Here is a 21,700-nt window from a genome sequence, read left to right on the forward strand (position 1 = left end):
GACGCTCATGGCGGGCTGACGGCTCTCGACGCTCATGGCGGGCTGACGGCTCTCGACGCTCATGGCGGGCTGACGGCTCTCGACGCTCATGGCTCTCTGACGGCTCTGGCTGCTCATGGCTCTCTGACGGCTCTGGCTGCTCATGGCTCTCTGACGGCTCTGGCTGCTCATGGCTCGCTGGCCGCTCTGGCTGCTCATGGCTCGCTGGCGGCTCTGGCGGATCCTGGCTCGCTGGCGGCTCTGGCGGATCCTGTCTGGTTGGCGGCTCTGGCGGATCCTGTCTGGTTGGCGGCTCTGGCGGATCCTGTCTGGTTGGCGGCTCTGGCGGATCCTGTCTGGTTGGCGGCTCTGGCGGATCCTGTCTGGTTGGCGGCTCTGGCGGATCCTGTCTGGTTGGCGGCTCTGGCGGATCCTGTCTGGTTGGCGGCTCTGGCGGATCCTGTCTGGTTGGCGGCTCTGGCGGATCCTGTCTGGTTGGCGGCTCTGGCGGATCCTGTCTGGCTGGCGGCTCTGGCGGATCCTGTCTGGCTGGCTGCTCTGGCGGATCCTGTCTGGCGGGCGGCTCTAGCGGCTCCTGTCTGGCGGGCGGCTCTAGCGGCTCCTGTCTGGCGGACGGCTCTGTAGGCTCATGGCAGACGGGCGGCTTTGCAGGCTCATGGCAGACGGGCGGCTTTGCAGGCTCATGACAGACGGATGGCTCAGACGGCGCTGGGGAGACGGATGGCTCAGATGGCGCTGGGGAGACGGATGGCTCAGATGGCGCTGGGGAGACGGATGGCTCAGATGGCGCTGGGGAGACGGATGGCTCAGATGGCGCTGGGGAGACGGATGGCTCAGATGGCGCTGGGGAGACGGATGGCTCAGATGGCGCTGGGGAGACGGATGGCTCTGGCCGGATACGGCGCACTGTAGACCTGGTGCGTGGTGCCGGAACTGGAGGCACCGGGCTAAGGATAAGCACCTTCCTACTAGTGCGGGGAGCAGGGACAGGGCACACTGCATTCTCAAAGCCCACTCTATACCTGATGCGAGGTACCGGCACTGGTGACACCGGGCTGAGGACAAGCACATCAGGATTAGTAGGGGGAGAATATACAGTGTGTTCAGGGCTCTGGAGACGCACAGGTGGCTTAGTGCGTGGTGCCGGAACTGGAGGCACTGGGCTAGATACACGCACTACAGGGAGAGTGCGTGGAGGAACAGGGCTCAGGATACGCACTGGTAGCCTAGTGCGTAGTGTAGACACTGTAGGTACTAGGCTGGGGCGGGGAGGTGGCGCCGGAAATACCGGACCGTGGAGACTTACTGGCACTCTTGAGCATTGAGCCTGCCCAACCTTACCTGGTTGAATACTCCCGGTTGCCTGACCAGTGCGGGGAGGTGGAATAACCCGCACCGGGCTATGTAGGCGAACCGGGGAAACCATGCGTAAGGCAGGTGCCATGTATGCCGGCCCGAGGAGACGCACTGGAGACCAGACGCGTTGAGCCGGCCTCATGACACCTGGCTCAATACCCAATCTAGCCCTCCCAGTGCGGGGAGGTGGAATAACCCGCACTGGGCTATGCACTCGTACAGGAGACACCGTGCGCTCTACTGCGTAACACGGCGCCTGCCCGTACTCCCGCTCTCCACGGTAAGCCTGGGAAGTGGGCGCAGGTCTCCTACCTGCCCTAGGCCCACTACCTCCTAGCCCCCCCCCCAAGAAATTTTTGGGAATTACTTACGGGCTTTTTGGGCTTCCGTGCCAGACGCGTTCCCTCATAGCTCCGGTTCCTCTCTCCGGTAGCCTCTGCTCTCCTCAGTGCCTCCAGCTGTTCCCATGGGAGGCGATCCCTACCAGCCAGGATCTCCTCCCAAGTGTAGCAACCCTTTCCGTCCAATACATCGTCCCATGTCCATTGCTCCTTCTTTTCCTGTCCCTTTCTCCGTTGACTCCGCTGCTTGGCTCTGGAGTGGTGGGTGATTCTGTAACGGCTATCCTCCTCCTCTCCATCTTCGGAAAAGGAGGAGTATTGAGGGAACCAAGGCGCAGCGAAGTTTGAATACATATTTATTAACAAGACGAAAAACGAACACGAACTACACTTGAAATGATACAAAATAACAAACGACGTAGACTGACCTAAACATGAGAACTTACATTGACACGAAGAACGCACGAAATGGAAACAGACTACATAAACCGAAACAGTCCCGTGTGGTACGAAATAACATACAGACACGGAAGACAATCACCCACCAACAAACAGTGAGAACACCCTACCTAAATATGACTCTTAATTAGAGGACAACGCAAAACACCTGCCTCTAATTAAGAGCCATACCAGGCAACCAAAACCAACATAGAAACAGATAACATAGACTGCCCACCCAAAACTAACGCCCTGACCAATTACACATACAAAAACAACATAAAACTGGTCAGGACCGTTACAGTCGTTACATTTTTAAACATTTTCACGTCAATATTTTTTAGAGGCAGCAATGTATGCATTTAGGAATTAATTATACAATCAACTAGATTTTTAATTGTTAATTTTTTTACCATTGTAACATAATAGTAATCATTTATTTCAATGGTAAATCTCTATTGATAAACTGGGTAAATTAAGTTGTAGCCTAGGCCTATTCACAATACAGGTGAATCTATATTATTCATTAGGAGTGTGTGCATTGCGTTATTTCGATTTTTTTAAATTTTTTATAATTTATTTTATTACAAATGACAAACAATCCCTTCCATTTAGGGCGTATTTTGTTGCTGCTAGGAGAACATCCAGCGCCTTCAGAAAGTTTTCACACCCCTTGACTTTCTCCACATTTCGTTGTGTTACTAGACCGGGCGCGCGTGTGCAGGTTGATTTTGTCCACCCACACCAGGACGCGACCAGGACACGACCAGGACGCGCAGATTAATTTGGGGACAGGTCGAAAAGCATTAAACATTTTATAGCAATTTAGCTAGCTAGATTGCTGTTGCTAGCTAATTTGTCCTATTTAGCTAGCTTGCTGTTGCTAGCTAATTTGTCCTATTTAGCTAGATTGCAGTTGCTAGCTAATTTGTCCTATTTAGCTAGATTGCAGTTGCTAGCTAATTTGTTCTATTTAGCTAGCTTGCAGTTGCTAGCTAATTTGTCCTGGGATATAAATGCTGGGTTGTTATTTTACCTGAAATGCACAAGGTCCTTTACTCCCGACAATTAATTCACAGATAAAAGGGTAAACCGAGTTAGTTTCTAGTAATCTCTCCTTCAGACTTCTTCTTTTTTGGACTTTATATGGCGGTTCGCAACCAACTTTTAAGTGCATTACAACCACCGACTGGAGTGTGGACCTCAGTTCATCTTTTAATCACCCACGTGGGTATAAGCTCCTAAAAACCAGTGAGGAGATGGGAGAGGTGGGACTTGCAGTGTGTCAAGCGTCACAAATTAAGGCAGTTAAATTCCATGTGACCGTTTAGTCACGGTAATTAGGCTTCTCCAAGCTCTTAGGCTGCTGCTGGTCATTAGTAGCCTACCAAATGTGCTAACTGCCTGGTACTCAACAATGCAATTGTATTCGAAAGTCTAATCAAACACTTAATGAGAACCCATGAGCTCATATTCCACAACATTTCTATAGGCTATGTAATTGCGGGAGAAAACCGAGTGATGGCCTCTAATAAAAAGAGGAGGATCCCATCAGCTTTCTATAGGCTAGACAACTATATTTATTTCTCAACTTTCCTAATATTAAGCACATTGCTTATGTGAACCATTTCTGGAAACTAGGTGTTTGTCACGGGTCACTACTTCACAGGAGACATTTTATTTTTAGCAAAAAGCTTTAAATGGGGGCAGAAATGCCTTCTCGAACATGTGGACTTTCATGTGCCTTAACAAACTTGTATGCCATCTGTAAATACAATTGTTAAATTACGAGCCTAGTTAGTTGAGCCAAAGAAAAAGTCAGCAACCTTCCCGCTAGCCATGATTGGCTGAGATAGTGAGTGGGATGGACATGCTGAGAGATGAGTTTGGATTGGTCTGCCATATAGCCCGCGTCTGTCTATTTGAGCTGGTTGGTATGTCTAGGTAATCCTGTCTAACATGGCTTCTAAAACAACGTTGGAGGCGGCTTATGGTAGAGAAATGAACAATCAATTGCAGTCAGGGTACCAATTGCACACTCCTTCAAAACTTGAGATTTCTGTGGCATAGTGTTGAGTGAAAACTGCACATTTTAGAGAGGCCTTTTATTGCCCCCAGCACAAGGTGCACCTGTGTAATGATCATGCTGTTTAATCAGCTTCTTGATATGCCACACCTGTCAGGTTTAATGGATTGTCTTAGCAAATGAGAAATGCTCACTAACAGGGATGTAAACAAATTTGTGAGATATAAGCTTTTTGTGAGTATGGAACATTTCTGGGTTATTTATTTTTTTATCTCATGAAACATGGGACCAACACTTTGTGTTGCATTTGTATTTTTGTTCAGTGTATACCAATCCAGATGTGCAAAGCTCTTAGAGACTTGCCCAGAAAGACTCCTGTAATCGCTGCCAAAGGTCCTTCTACAAAGTATTGACTCAAGTGTGTATGTAAATAAAATATTTCTGTATTTATTTTTAAATACATTTGCAACGATTTCTAAAAACATGTTTTCATTTAGTCATTAAGGGGTATTGTGTGTAGATGGATGAGAATTATACTTTTTTTTAATCGATTTTGAATTCAGGCTGTAACACAACACAATATGGAATAAGTCAAGGGGTATGAATACTTCCTGAAGGCACTATTTTTTTTTAATTGTACTGATCAATCTCTTCTTTTATATTCTTTAAGAAAGTAATGACTTGTGAGGCAGAACCTGGCTGTGGAATCTGACTGTGGCTGTGGAATCTAATGGAAACCCAAACGGGAGGCAAGGGAGATTAAGTTTATTTGTTTTGGTGGCGAGGGAGACCAAGTGAATTAATAACGTTTTTGGTGACAATCAGCTTTGAAATCAGCATATTTGGCATTATGGTTTGCGTAATATCACAAACAAAGTACTAGGGTAGTGATTTGATGTTGCTTCAGCTGTAAGCTAACAAAGAAAGTTAGCCTGCAATTAAAGTTGGAAGCTACCGGTATTGTCTTGCATTGTGTTCTAGCCTGTATGGACATTGTTTGGCGAACAGTAATGAACAGTTTCAACATTTCTACATGCTGTGACGCATTATTCAAGTGTGTTTACTTCTGTGCAGCGTGAGTGGGGAGCTAACAATGCAGCCCAGACAGCTCTAGTAATGAATGAGGAAGTGCAGCAGTCTTTCTGCTCTTTGTGCTATAAAGAGCTGTGCTAATAGACAGACTTGATCCTCTTAATCATGTGAGACACATTTGACAGAAGTACAGAACGTAACAAAAATTCTAGTACAAAATCAAAAGTACAGAGGTTTCGGTATACCGTGCAACACTAGAACAAACTGTTTTTAAATTTAAAAAAAATGATAATTTATTTTAAAAAGAAAATGGAAATATCACGTCTACATAAGTATTCAAACCTTTTACTCAGTACTTTTTTGAAGCACCTTTAGCAGTGATTACAGCCTAGAGTCTTCTTGGGTATGAAGCTACAAGCTTGGTACACCTGTATTTGGGGAGTTTCTCCCATTCTTCTCTGCAGATCCTCTCAAGCTCTGTCAGGTTGGATGGGGAGCGTCGCTGCACAGCTATTTTCAGGTCTCTCCAGAGATGTTCGATCAGGTTCAAGTCCAGGCTCTGTCTGGGCCACTCAAGGACATTCAGAGACTTGTCACGAAGCCACTTCAGCGTTACTGTGTGCTTGGTCGTTGTCCTGTTGGAAGGTGAACCTTCACCCCAGTCTGATGTCCTGAGTACTCTGGAGCAGGTTTTCATCAAGGATCTCTCTGTACTTTGCTCCCTCCGTTCATCTTTCCCTCGATCCTGACTAGGGCTGGGCGATATACTGTATTTTATGACGTACTGATATTGATGCAGGGACCAGTTTGGTTTTTTACTTTAGCTTCTATACCGGTATTTGAATGTTTGGTTTGTTAAATGTGATACGCCATGTGTAATGTCAATTTTTATAGTTTACTTCGCTTCTTGAGTAATGTCTCTGCTCTTTCTCTCGGTGCCACTTTCCACACAGACCAAGCCACGCCCCCTGTCACTCAAGGAGCGCATTTGATGTTCCTCAACCACGAGACACTTGCGTTCAGTCTGCCTGGTCAATGCAGCACATACAATGTTGATGACAACAATGTTGTTTTCACTTTGATCTTAATATAAATCCACTAACGTTCTATAATGACACTATTAGTTTGTGTTTCTTACATCAGCAAACCGCTAGTTTGTATTTTCTTAGCAAGTTGCCCTAAATCTTGTGAGACGCTAATTGTTAGCTGCTAGTGCTAATAGCTAGCTAGCTAATAAATGTACTGAGTAAGAGCTAATACAGCCTGATAATACCAGTGATGGTGTAGACCTAAATCAGCTAAGAGAAAACATGCAATGTAGCTAAAGCGTATAGGATCCCCTAGGAAACACTTATCAACACTTTAGTTCCTACCCTGTCACAATAACTCCTCCCTGGCATTTTAATTTGTTGTCATCTCAAACAACACTTTATTCAAAGTGCTCACTATTATATTCTAACTATATAATTAGAATAGTCATTCTATTTCCATGATTCCAACAATTTTGCTTTTAATTCGCAAGTCAAATCTCAAAGGCAATTTTTGGTTAAAAATAAGTCCTAGATTATTTACCCATATCGTGCAGCCCTACGTGGCAGTGTGGAAATGATCTCTACTGAGCAGTGGTGTAAAGTACTTAAGTAGTACTTGAAAGTATTTTTACTTAAGTCATTCTTTTTGACAACTTTTACTTTTACTTCACTACATTCTTTATGAAAATACGGTACTTTGTACTCCATACATTTTCCCTGACACTTAAAAGTTCTTGTTACATTTTGATTGCTTAGCAGGACAGGAAAATGGTCCATTTCTCATCCACTTATCAAGAGAACATCCCCGGTCATCTACTGCCTCTGATCTGGTGGACTCACTAAACACAAATGCTTTGTTTGTGAATTATATCTGAGTGTTGGAGTGTGACCCTAGCAATCCATAAATGAAAAAAACATGAAAATGATGTCATCGGGTTTGCTTAATGTAAGGAATTTGAAATTATTTCTACTTTTGATACTTAAGTATATTTAAAACCAAATACTTTTACTCAAGTAGTATTTTACTGGGTATCTTTACTTTTACTCAAGTATGACAATTGGGTACTTTTCCCACCACTGCAATTGAGTGCAGGAAATGCAGAAATTATAAAAGTGCTGCAATTTGTTTTGGTTGAATTGAACAGTATAAAACAATCAGAATGGAGAAAGACCCATTGAAATCACTTAGAATGTGTCTGTTGCCACCCATAGGATCACTCCCTACTCAAAGCATTATGTCCTGTTATATTCCTATCAGCAGAGAGTCATGTAGTCCTCATTATGTCCTGTTATATTCCTATCAGCAGAGAGTCATGTAGTCCTCATTATGTCCTGTTATATTCCTGTTATATTCCTATCAGCAGAGAGTCATGTAGTCCTCATTATGTCCTGTTATATTCCTATCAGCAGAGAGTCATGTAGTCCTCATTATGTCCTGTTATATTCCTATCAGCAGAGAGTCATGTAGTCCTCATTATGTCCTGTTATATTCCTATCAGCAGAGAGACATGTAGTCCTCATTATGTCCTGTTATATTCTTATCAGCAGAGAGTCATGTAGTCCTCATTATGTCCTGTTATATTCCTATCAGCAGAGAGACATGTAGTCCTCATTATGTCCTGTTATATACCTATCAGCAGAGAGACATGTAGTCCTCATTATGTCCTGTTATATTCCTGTTATATTCCTATCAGCAGAGAGTCATGTAGTCCTCATTATGTCCTGTTATATTCCTATCAGCAGAGAGTCATGTAGTCCTCATTATGTCCTGTTATATTCCTGTCAGCAGAGAGACATGTAGTCCTCATTATGTCCTGTTATATTCCTATCAGCAGAGAGACATGTAGTCCTCATTATGTCCTGTTATATTCCTATCAGCAGAGAGACATGTAGTCCTCATTATGTCCTGTTATATTCCTATCAGCAGAGAGACATGTAGTCCTCATTATGTCCTGTTATATTCCTATCAGCAGAGAGACATGTAGTCCTCATTATGTCCTGTTATATTCCTATCAGCAGAGAGACATGTAGTCCTCATTATGTCCTGTTATATTCCTATCAGCAGAGTCATGTAGTCCTCATTATGTCCTGTTATATTCCTGTTATATTCCTATCAGCAGAGAGACATGTAGTCCTCATTATGTCCTGTTATATTCCTATCAGCAGAGAGTCATGTAGTCCTCATTATGTCCTGTTATATTCCTATCAGCAGAGAGTCATGTAGTCCTCATTATGTCCTGTTATATTCCTGTTATATTCCTATCAGCAGAGAGACATGTAGTCCTCATTATGTCCTGTTATATTCCTGTTATATTCCTATCAGCAGAGAGTCATGTAGTCCTCATTATGTCCTGTTATATTCCTATCAGCAGAGAGACATGTAGTCCTCATTATGTCCTGTTATATTCCTATCAGCAGAGAGACATGTAGTCCTCATTATGTCCTGTTATATTCCTATCAGCAGAGAGACATGTAGTCCTCATTATGTCCTGTTATATTCCTATCAGCAGAGTCATGTAGTCCTCATTATATCCTGCCAGTCAAAACGTGTCTTAGGCCTCACACTACCCATATAGGAATACATACGTTTAACTTACAATCGACCCCGACACAGCCATGACACGATCGCAAAGAAGACATGCAGTACTGACAATCTAGAGCGAGTAAGCCAACCAGCCACTCACACACATTTTTGTTTTCCTTTAGCTCCCTGTCCTGTTGTAGCAAGTTAATCTTCATTTTTGTACTGAGTTAGCCTAGCTACTACTAGCTACCTTCTCTCCCCTCTGCCACCGAAATGGTGAGCTCTTTGAAGATCAATTGTTTCCACCTGTTCGTCCGTCATCTTGAGATTACGTTTCATTGAAAACCTTGACTTTTTCCTCCGTTGACTGTTTTAACCCTCCTTTATTCCCATTAAAACAATATTATTCTTCATACTTCTGCACTTTATATCAAGTAATTCTGCTTTCATTGTTTTATTATCATACCGTAGCATCTCTGTAGTGTCTTTTAGGGAGTACACGGTACTTTTCAATATCTTATTTTCCGCTCGGATTTCTTCCATTTTGTTACTGTAATCCATTCCTGTCTTTAATGCCTCAACTTCCCCCAGTACTTCCCCCAGTACTTCCCCCAGTACTTCCCCCAGTACTTCCCCCAGTACTTCCCCCAGTACTTCCCCCAGTACTTCCCCCAGTACTTCCCCCAGTACTTCCCCCAGTAGTCCAGGCAATAGATCCAGTTTTTTTTTTTAAACTGTTCTCTGATGCTTGTAAGCAGTGCTTTATATTCTGGAGACGTAGTTATAAAAATGTCCCCATCCAATTATTACATTTAGAATTTGACGGCAGCTTCCCTTCAGTTTCGCTCGAGGAGATGTCCTCTCTTGTTCGCTTCGATTGATCTGATTCTTTTTTTTCGAGCATATCAAAATGCTGATCAATAAATAATTCAAGGTTCTCTATATTATCCAGAATGTTTTGTTTCGCAGTTATCAGCTAATCCTTCATTTTATGATTGATTAATGGGAAAAGCTGTGCCTACCACGCTGCCAACTGCCGCGTCATCAGCCAGTTTGTGAAGAGTGAGAGTCTGAGCTAGGTGTTTCTTCTGCTTGATTAAAAACAGCTTCAGTTGTTATAGCCATGTCAAAGGCCTCTCTGACATGGACGCCTAACCCAACATCTAACCCTCTTTCTCTCTTTCTTCCTCTTTCTCCTCCTCTCTCCTCTTCTTCCTCTCTCCTCTTTCACTCCTCTTCCTCTTTTCTTCTCTTCCTCTCTCTCCTCTTCTTCCTCTCTCTCCCCCTCTCTCCTCTTCCTCTCTCTCCTGCAGAGTTCACCAGAGACCGAAGCAGCATACAGACCTGAGGAGGAGCAACACTAGCAACAACCTTCTGTCTGCCCTCCCTTTCTCTCTCCCTCCTCCAGTCCTCCCAGCCACCCATATGCTCTGTGAGGCTCTCTATCCTCTCCTCACCCTGGGCATAATGCTCCATCTCTACTGCTGAGCTCTCCCTTACTCCACCTTACCCCCTAACCTTACCCCACCATGACCAGTCTGAAGCGGTCTCAGACGGAGCGTTCGGTGGGCGGCTCGGTACCTGCCTCTGATGAATTCTACACCCGTCGCCTGCGCCTCCCCAATGGTGGCGCCCCCCCACCTCGCTCTGAGAGCACCCACCTCACCTCCTCTTCCTCATCCGGCTCCTCTTCCTCCTCCACCCCGGGGGTTCCCAAGATGGGGGTCAGGGCCCGCGTGGCGGACTGGCCCCCCAAACGGGATGGAACGGGCGGGGTGTGGCACATCACCGTAGATACGGACTCCCCGAGTTCCACCATGTCATCTTCAGGTGGCGGAGAATGTGGGTCAGGCGGGTCGGCCGGGGAACGCGGGTTGGCCGGGGAACGCGGGTTGGCCGGGGAACGCGGGTCGACCGGGGAACGCGGGTCGGCCGGGGAACGCGGGTCGGCCGGGAGCGGAGAAAGAGAACGGAGCTCGGGTTCAGGCTCGGCGACCACGGCCCATAGCAGCATGTCAGCTAAACTGGGCCACCTGATCAGCCCTCAGGACTCGTCGATGCTCCGGAACATCCACAACACCCTGAAGAGCAAGATGCACCACGGCAGACATCACAGCAAAGACAACCGCTACCTGTCGCCAGACGGCTACCAGGGCTCGCCGCGTAAAGGCATGCGTCGTATCCGCCAGCGATCCAACAGTGACATCACTATCTCTGAGTTAGAGGGTGACGGGGGCGAGGGCTGGTCCTTCTCTGGCTGGACGCCCATGCACCGAGAGTACGGCAGCACCTCTTCCATAGACAAACATGCAGGCTCAGGGGAGAGCTTCTTCGATATGCTCAAGGTATTTTATTGATTGATGTAACACAATTAGTATAGTTAAAAAAGAACACAAAACAATTTACGAATAATTCCAGAGGATGATGCATAAGTGTTAAATACACTTATTGTATGTATTTTAAATGTGTCAAATAAACTTCATTCATTCAAGGGCTATACGTCCCAGGAGGCTCCTGATCAACGCAGCCCGGCGCCGGACAGACTTGGTGAGCTGCTGACGGTGGCCCCGCACAAACAGGCTGCCCTGGATCTACCTGATGGACCCCTGGGTCCTACCAGAGGTAGCCCCGCCAGTCGCCTGAAGGAAAGAGAGAAACACCTGAAGAGGAGGTCCAAGGTAGAGCACATGAACTGCACTTTTTACTACCTCATTAATAATAATAATGATGATTATTAAACTTCTATAGCCCTGTTGATAACAGAAAAAAATCTCAAAGTGCTTCAAAAGCAAAAAACAACCAATACATCATCATGAGTAGCCTAGCTATAGTTGGCTAGGTCAACCATTACATCATGAGTAGCCTTGCTATAGTTGGCTAGGTCAACCAATACATCATGAGTAGCCTAGCTATAGCTAGCTAGGGCAATCAACACATCATGAGTAGCCTAGCTATAGCTAGCTAGGTCAACCAATACATTATCATGAGTAGCCTAGCTATAGTTGGCTAGGTCAACCAATACATCATGAGTAGCCTAGCTATAGTTGGCTAGGTCAATCAACACATCATGAGTAGCCTAGCTATAGCTAGCTAGGTCAACCAATACATTATCATGAGTAGCCTAGCTATAGTTGGCTAGGTCAACCAATACATCATGAGTAGCCTAGCTATAGTTGGCTAGGTCAATCAACACATCATGAGTAGCCTAGCTATAGCTAGCTAGGTCAATCAACACATCATGAGTAGCCTAGCTATAGCTAGCTAGGTCAACCAATACATTATCATGAGTAGCCTAGCTATAGCTAGCAGGGTCAACCAATACATCATCATGAGTAGCCTAGCTATAGCTAGCTAGGTCAACCAATACATCATCATGAGTAGCCTAGCTATAGCTAGCTAGGTCAACCAATACATCATCATGAGTAGCCTAGCTATAGCTAGCTAGGTCAACCAATACATCATCATGAGTAGCCTAGCAATAGCTAAGCTAGGTCAACCAATACATTATCATGAGTGGCCTAGCTATAGCTAGCTAGGTCAACCAATACATTATCATGAGTAGCCTAGCTATAGCTAAGCTAGGTCAACCAATACATCATCATGAGTAGCCTAGCTATAGCTAGCTAGGTCAACCAATAGTGGCCAAGTCTTTGAATGCATGAATCCTCCAAAGATGGAGAGGAACAGCACGTGGCTTGATCTTGGAACCAGCCTGAGTTGCGTAACTACTGGACTTCTGCTTCACAATGTATGGCACCGACTTGTGTGATGCCTCATCAGCTCTGGTCGCCAGAAAGCTCACCACTCACAATCCGTCGTGCTCATTACGAACCCTCTGCCTCAACACTGCATTCCTCTACTGCATCTCCCATTCCGCTTTAACTTCAGGTGACTCCTCAAACGGTGTTCTCAGAAGATCAGGAACCAGCAACCATATTAAACAAAAAGATAGGTTTGTGTCCAGATGCATTATTTAAACAAAAACATTAGCTAGCTATTGAATGATTTGTATTTATCTTGTCTGTTATTCTGACCCACCACCTCGATTCGGTTCTATGTAGCAACATTTGAAATTGTGTTTTTTACATTGGATAAAAGTAGAGACTCAGAACTAGAAAATTGTATATCATACACTGCAGTTGAGGAACAATGGGAAAGTAATTCAGCTTTGTAAATTGATACATTTCTAATCCCACATTTTAAGAAAATGGCCCTTGAGTTTTTTGGTACACCTACTGGAGAGATATTTTTGTCTACACCTATTCAACATCATTCACACCCTCTTAAGCTTTAGCCCCACCTATCTCTTTAAGGATTCACATGAGGCCATGTGCTAAACAGAGTGAGTAAGGTGGTGTAGTAAACAACCAAAGATTAAGACTGAAAGTGGTGAAAGCAGTAGTAAAAATACACTATCTAGTCCTTGGCCTATATCCTAATCTGACTTTGGTGCAGATCATGTTCTTCACATTACATAAAATAAAATCAGAGTTTATGTCACATACACATGATACAGAAGGTGTAAACGGTACAGTGAAATTGTTACTTGCATAGTGTTTGACGTAGCTAGCTAGCTTAACAAGGAACCATAATCCCAACTCATACTACCATGCACCCTGCATGAATCTGCAGGTAGCTACAGCTAACCAACTAGGTTCAATGTTAGCTAGGTAGCTAACAGTATCCTTAAACTTGAAATGAAAATGATTTTCTGACTAAATTAGAAACGTATAATATCTGAAAATGTAGCTAGACTCTTATCCATTTACATGGATGAATGCTTTTTCCCTCTCGGTCATGGATGCCATGGTTGCCCCTAGTTTAAAGATGTAATCCAGAGACAGGTGTTTATAAAACAGCCTTCTGTGTTGTGTTTTTGACTCTCCACATTTGGAAATCATCTCTCTGCTTCCACCAGGTATTCCACTGATGTCAAATCTCGGTCAACTTCTTCTGTGACAACAGCACTGTTGATCACATTTCTTCCCCATCACTGTCATCAGAAGTCTACAATGTCTGGTTCAATGAAATATTTTTGCATAAATCAGGAATTTCCTCACTGTCTGATTCCTTTTCATCGTCCTCCAGAAAGTAATCCATCACAACTTTTTTCCCACTGATCTTTGTCTATAGTGCCTGTTAACTTCGGCAATGTTGAGAGCAGTAGCAACACTTTTTCACTTCTTCATGATATCTTTCAAAAAAAATCCGCAGTAGCAAGGATTATCTACACAGACTGAGCAGTTCATGTTATAAACAGAAGCCTGCTACATGGCAGACCAATCAGAATTCATCTCTCGGCATTTCCAGGACATCCATTATCTTAACCAATCAGCGCTAGCGAGAAAGGTTCCTATATTTTTCCGTGGCTAAACCAACTAGACTCGTAATTTTTAACAATTTTATTAGTATTTAAAGATGGCATGCACGTTTGTTATTAATGCACTTGAAAGTTCCCATTCCAGAAGACATTTCTGACAAAAAAACAAACACATTTTGATAAAAAGTAAATTAAAATGTTTTAACGCTTCTCCTGCTAGACTGCCTAGCTTCTTGAAATGGGTCACAATTGTCATGTCTACGTTTTTTAAAATGTATTATGAGTCTACATTACACCATATTACATTTAATCAATAATAGTTTTTATCCATACATTGTTTAATGTTTTTAATATATGCACAGTGATTTTAAACAACATTTCCCTATGGGGATAATAAAGTCATGATGTTATCTGATTCCAGTCAGAGACTGGAGGGGAGTCCATCTTCAGGAAGCTCCGCAGTGTCAAGGCCGAGGGTGACTCGTCCCGGGCTGGGTCTGACGTGGAGGATGGGGGGCGGGAGGACGTCATCGGACCCCCTCCAAAACCCTGGTCTTGTCAGAAAGGCTTTGCTCACTTTGACGTGCAGAGTATCCTCTTCGACCTCAACGAGGCTATCCAGGGTCGACAGTCCGGCGGGAAACGCAAGAACACCACCACGGGCGCCTCCGCTGCGGCCGCCGCCTCGGCCTCCGCCACTTCCTCGCTCTCGTCTAATCAGAGTGGGGTATGCGGCGGGGGCGGGTCTCCGTGCGGGTCCCAGGAAGAGCTGAGTGGGAAGGAGGGGGGCACGGGACAGGGTGGGACTCACACCACTAACCCTGCCCTAGACCCTGGTGATGAGAAGAGCAACGATCTGGTGCTGAACTGCCCTTGTTTCAGGAATGAACTGGGAGGAGAGGGAGAGAGGAACATTGGCCTCTCTAAACGGGTAGGAGGACACGTTATACACACACACACACACACTAAACACATAAATACACACACACTAAACACATAAATACACACACACACACACACACACACACACTAAACACATAAATACACACACACTACACACCTAGTGTTGTCATACCACCAGTTTTTCCTTGACAAAGAAACGCACACATAGCCGACTAAACGATATGGTCCTTCAAAAAAACGTACTTTATGTCAAATATGTTGTGCTGTCGCATGCAAAGTAAACAATTGTGTCTGGGTGGTGACGGGGTGGTGTCTGGGTGGCGACGGGGTGGTGTCTGGGTGATAACTGGGTGATAACATAAGGTTGATGTGTCTGACATTGACGGTTTTCCTCAAGACATGAAGGGCCCTTCATATTTTCTTTCATTTCCTTCCTTACTGCCTGGAGTCGCCATACTAACATCATTACAACCCTACTACACACACATACATGCATAATATATACACTATACACTGTGGCCAGTTTATTAGGTACACCACCCCATTCACAAAAATGGTTCGCTCCTACAGACAGTGAGTCATGTGGCTGTGGCTTGCTATATAAAGCAGGCAGACAGTCATCGAGACATTCAGTTACTGTTCCATTGAGTGTTAGAAAAACGAGTGACCTAAGTGACTTTGAGAATGCTATGATTGTCGGCGGCAGGTATGCCAGTTCCAGTATCTCAGAAACGTCTGGGTCTCCTGGGCTTTTCACGCCCAGCAATGTCTTGGGTTTACAGAGAAATGGTGCAACAAACAAAAAACATCCAGTCAGCGAAAACAGTTTGTTGATGAGAGAGGTCGAAGGAGAATGGCAAGAATCGTGCGAGCTAACAGGTGGGAAACGAGCAGACAAATAACGGAGCAGGACAGCAGTGGTGTGCAGAATGGCATCTCGGAACGTACAACTCGTCGGTCCTCGTCACAGATAGGTTATCGCAGCAGACGACCACACCTGGTTCCACTCCTATCAGCTAAAAACAAGATGAAGCGGCTCCATTGGGCACGTGATCATCAACACTGGACAATTGAGGAGTGGAAAAACATTGCCTTGTCCGACGAATCCCAGTTCCTGTTGCTTTATGCTGATGACAGAGTGAGTCCATGGCCCCATCCTGCCAGGTGTCAACAGTACAGGCTGCTTGCAGCGGTGTAATCGTGTGGGGAATATTTTCCTGGAAAACGTTAGGTCAATTTATATCATTTGAGGAAAGTTTCCACGGCCCAAAGAATTCAGGCTGTTCTGGAGGGAAAAGAGAGGTCCAACCCAGTACTAGATGTGTTTACCTAATAAACTGGCCAATGAATGTATACACTCACTCACACACACGGACTGACTCGCGCTTTACCCTTACACATTTCCATGACCTATTTTGAATATTGATATGTTCAATATTGATATTGAACTAAGACACTACTTTATCAGACAGTTCGTCTTTCAAACATGTCATAAAAACAAACCTTTCTCCCTCAATACCTCCATACTAATGTTACTCCACCCCCCTGAATACCTCCATACTAATGTTACTCCATCCCCCTCAATACCCCCATACTAATGTTACTCCACCCCCCTGAATACCTCCATACTAATGTTACTCCATCCCCCTCAATACCCCCATACTAATGTTACTCCACCCCCCTGAATACCTCCATACTAATGTTACTCCATCCCCTCAATACCTCCATACTAATGTTACTCCATCCCCTCAATACCTCCATACTAATGTTACTCCATCCCCTCAATACCTCCATACTAATGTTACTCCATCCCCCTCAATACCTCCATACTAAAGTTACTCCATCCCCCTCAATACCTCCATACTAAAGTTACTCCATCCCCCTCAATACCTCCATACTAATGTTACTCCATCCACCTCAATACCTCCATACTAACGTTACGTTACTCCATCCCCCTCAATACGACAATACTAACGTTACTCCATCCCCCTCAATACCTCCATACTAATGTTACTCCATCCCCCTCAATACCCCCATACTAATGTTACTCCACCCCCCTGAATACCTCCATACTAATGTTACTCCATCCCCCTCAATACCCCCATACTAATGTTACTCCACCCCCCTGAATACCTCCATACTAATGTTACTCCATCCCCTCAATACCTCCATACTAATGTTACTCCATCCCCTCAATACCTCCATACTAATGTTACTCCATCCCCTCAATACCTCCATACTAATGTTACTCCATCCCCCTCAATACCTCCATACTAATGTTACTCCATCCCCTCAATACCTCCATACTAACGTTACTCCATCCCCTCAATACCTCCATACTAACGTTACTCCATCCCCTCAATACCTCCATACTAACGTTACTCCATCCCCCTCAATACCTCCATACTAATGTTACTCCATCCCCCTCAATACCTCCATACTAACGTTACGTTACTCCATCTCCCTCAATACCTCCATACTAATGTTACTCCATCCCCTCAATACCTCCATACTAACGTTACTCCATCCCCCTCAATACCTCCATACTAATGTTACTCCACCCCCCTCAATACCTCCATACTAATGTTACGTTACTCCATCCTCCTCAATACCTCCATACTAATGTTACTCCATCCCCCTCAATACCTCCATACTAATTTTACTCCATCCCCCTCAATACCTCCATACTAATGTTACTCCATCCCCCTCAATACCTCCATACTAACGTTACTTTACTCCATCCACCTCAATACCTCCATACTAACGTTACGTTACTCCATCCCCCTCAATACCTCCATACTAATGTTACTCCATCCCCTCAATACCTCCATACTAATGTTACTCCATCCCCCTCAATACCTCCATACTAACGTTACTCCATCCCCCTCAATACCTCCATACTAATGTTACTCCATCCCCTCAATACCTCCATACTAATGTTACTCCATCCCCCTCAATACCTCCATACTAATGTTACTCCATCCCCCTCAATACCTCCATACTAATTTTACTCCATCCCCTCAATACCTCCATACTAATGTTACTCCATCCCCCTCAATACCCCCATACTAATGTTACGTTACTCCATCCCCCTCAATACCTCCATACTAATGTTACTCCATCCCCCTCAATACCTCCATACTAATGTTACTCCATCCCCCTCAATACCTCCATACTAATGTTACTCCATCCCCTCAATACCTCCATACTAACGTTACTCCATCCCCCTCAATACCTCCATACTAATGTTACTCCATCCCCCTCAATACCTCCATACTAACGTTACTCCATCCCCTCAATACCTCCATACTAACGTAACGTTACTCCATCCCCCTCAATACGACAATACTAACGTTAGTCCATCCCCCTCAATACCTCCATACTAACGTTACTCCATCCCCCTCAATACCTCCATACTAATGTTACTCCATCTCCCTCAATACCTCCATACTAACGTTACGTTACTCCATCTCCCTCAATACCTCCATACTAACGTTACGTTACTCCATCCCCTCAATACCTCCATACTAATGTTACTCCATCCCCTCAATACCTCCATACTAACGTTACTCCATCCCCTCAATACCTCCATACTAACGTAACGTTACTCCATCCCCCTCAATACGACAATACTAACGTTACTCCATCCCCTCAATACCTCAATACTAACGTTACTCCATCCCCCTCAATACCTCAATACTAACGTTACTCCATCCCCCTCAATACCTCCATACTAACGTTATGTTACTCCATCTCCCTCAATACCTCCATACTAATGTTACTCCATCCCCCTCAATACCTCCATACTAATGTTACTCCATCCCCCTCAATACCTCCATACTAACGTTACTCCATCCCCCTCAATACCTCCATACTAATGTTACTCCATCCCCCTCAATACCTCCATACTAACGTTACGTTACTCCATCCCCCTCAATACCTCCATACTAATGTTACTCCATCCCCCTCAATACCTCCATACTAATGTTACTCCATCCCCTCAATACCTCCATACTAATGTTACTCCATCCCCCTCAATACCTCCATACTAACGTTACGTTACTCCATCCCCCTCAATACCTCCATACTAACGTTACGTTACTCCATCCCCCTCAATACCTCCATACTAACGTTATGTTACTCCATCCCCCTCAATACCTCCATACTAATGTTACTCCATCCCCCTCAATACCTCCATACTAATGTTACTCCATCCCCCTCAATACCTCCATACTAATGTTACTCCATCCCCCTCAATACCTCCATACTAACGTTATGTTACTCCATCCCCCTCAATACCTCCATACTAATGTTACTCCATCCCCCTCAATACCTCCATACTAATGTTACTCCATCCCCCTCAATACCTCCATACTAACGTTATGTTACTCCATCCCCCTCAATACCTCCATACTAACGTTACGTTACTCCATCCCCCTCAATACCTCCATACTAATGTTACTCCATCCCCCTCAATACCTCCATACTAATGTTACTCCATCCCCCTCAATACCTCCATACTAACGTTATGTTACTCCATCCCCCTCAATACCTCCATACTAATGTTACTCCATCCCCCTCAATACCTCCATACTAATGTTACTCCATCCCCCTCAATACCTCCATACTAATGTTACTCCTTTCCCCCTCAATACCTCCATACTAATGTTACTCCATCCTCCTCAATACCTCCATACTAATGTTACTCCATCCCCTCAATACCTCCATACTAATGTTACTCCATCCTCCTCAATACCTCCATACTAATGTTACTCCATCCCCTCAATACCTCCATACTAATGTTACTCCATCCTCCTCAATACCTCCATACTAATGTTACTCTATCCCCTCAATACCTCCATACTAATGTTACTCCATCCTCCTCAATACCTCCATACTAACGTTACTCCACCCCCCTGAATACCTCCATACTAATGTTACTCCACCCCCTCAATACCTCCATACTAATGTTACTCCATCCCCTCAATACCTCCATACTAATGTTACTCCACCCCCTCAATACCTCCATACTAACGTTACTCCATCCCCCTCAATACCTCCATACTAATGTTACTCCATCCCCTCAATACCTCCATACTAATGTTACTCCATCCCCCTCAATACCTCCATACTAATGTTACTCCACCCCCTCAATACCTCCATACTAACGTTACTCCATCCCCCTCAATACCTCCATACTAATGTTACTCCATCCCCCTCAATACCTCCATACTAATGTTACTCCATCCCCCTCAATACCTCCATACTAATGTTACTCCATCCTCCTCAATACCTCCATACTAATGTTACTCCTTTCCCCCCTTCTCAGCAGGGTAGTATAGGCAGTGGGGGCAGCTCCAGTGGCTCTGTGGGGGGAAGTGGTTCAGAGGAGGGGCCCCTGGAGACCTCTCTCCCCCACTTCACCAACGCCGGGGTGTCCGTGCTGGAGGCCCCTAAAGACGGACAGGGACAGCATGCTGATAGGGCCAAACGATCTGTGGAGCACTGCGACCTGGGGTCTTATTACTACAGGAAATACTTCTATCTGAGAGGTGAGAGGGAGGAAGGGAGAGGTCTGGGGGCCTACTACTACTACTACTACTACTACAGGAAATACTTACAGTTGAAGTTGGCAGTTTACATACACCTTAGCCAAACACATTTAAACTCAGTTTTTCACAATTTCTGACATTTAATCCTAGTAAAAATTCCCTGTTTTAGGTCAGTTAGGATCACCACTTTATTGTAATAATGTGAAATGTCAGAATAATAGTAGAGAGAATTATTTATTTCAGCTTTTATTTCTTTCATCACATTCCCAGTGGGTCAGAAGTTTACATACACTCAATTAGTATTTGGTAGCATTGCCTTTAAATTGTTTAACTTGGGTCAAACTTTTCGGGTAGCCTTCCACAAGCTTCCCACATTAAGTTGGGTGAATTTTGGCCCATTCCTCCTGACAGAGTCGGTGTAACTGAGTCAGGTTTGTAGACCTCCTTGCTCGCACACACTTTTTCAGTTCTGCCCACAAATGTTCTATAGGATTGAGGTCAGGGCTTTGTGATGGCCACTCCAATACCTTGACTTTGTTGTCCTTAAGTAATTTTGCCACAACTTTGGAAGTATGCTTTAGGTCATTGTCCATTTGGAATACCCATTTGCGACCAAGCTTCCTGACTGATGTCTTGAGATGTTGCTTCAATATATCCACATAGTTTTGTCCCCATGTGCAGTTTTGTCCCCATGTGCAGTTGCAGACCGTAGTCTGGCTTTTTTATGGCGGTTTTGGAGCAGTGGCTTCTTCCTTGCAGAGTGGCCTTTCAGGTTATGTCGATATAGGACTCGTTTTACTGTGGATATAGATACTTTGTACCTGTTTCCTCCAGCATCTTCACAAGGTCCTTTGCTGTTGTTCTGGGATTGATTTGCACTTTTCGCACCAAAGTACGTTCATCTCTGGGAGACAGAACGCGTCTCCTTCCTGAGCGGTATGACGGCTGCGTGGTCCCATGGTGTTTATACTTGCGTACTATTGTTTGTACAGATGAACGTGGTACCTTCAGGCGTTTGGAAATTGCTCCCAAGGATGAACCAGACTTGTGGAGGTCTACAGTTTATTTTCTGAGGTCTTGGCTGATTTCTTTTGATTTTCCCATGATGCCAGGCAAAGAGGCACTGAGTTTGAAGGTAGGCCTTGAAATACATCCACAGGTACACCTCCAATTGACT

At 44.7% G+C, this 21,700-nt stretch overlaps 1 protein-coding gene across 4 annotated transcripts in view; it reads left to right on the forward strand.

The window, feature by feature from the left end:
- Positions 1–21,700, forward strand: part of LOC129817780 (signal-induced proliferation-associated 1-like protein 1) — a 286,608-nt gene that overhangs the window by 171,392 nt on the left and 93,516 nt on the right. For all 4 annotated transcript variants that reach the window (XM_055873334.1, XM_055873338.1, XM_055873335.1 and 1 more), the window contains 4 exons: positions 10,062–11,093; positions 11,241–11,426; positions 14,490–14,999; positions 20,301–20,523. In XM_055873334.1, coding sequence (XP_055729309.1) covers positions 10,278–11,093; positions 11,241–11,426; positions 14,490–14,999; positions 20,301–20,523 — 1,735 coding nt within the window. In that variant the 5' untranslated portion in view covers positions 10,062–10,277. The remainder of the gene's footprint in view (positions 1–10,061; positions 11,094–11,240; positions 11,427–14,489; positions 15,000–20,300; positions 20,524–21,700) is intronic.

The sequence above is a fragment of the Salvelinus fontinalis genome, chromosome 20, assembly GCF_029448725.1.
Source record: "Salvelinus fontinalis isolate EN_2023a chromosome 20, ASM2944872v1, whole genome shotgun sequence".
Lineage (NCBI taxonomy): Eukaryota > Metazoa > Chordata > Actinopteri > Salmoniformes > Salmonidae > Salvelinus > Salvelinus fontinalis.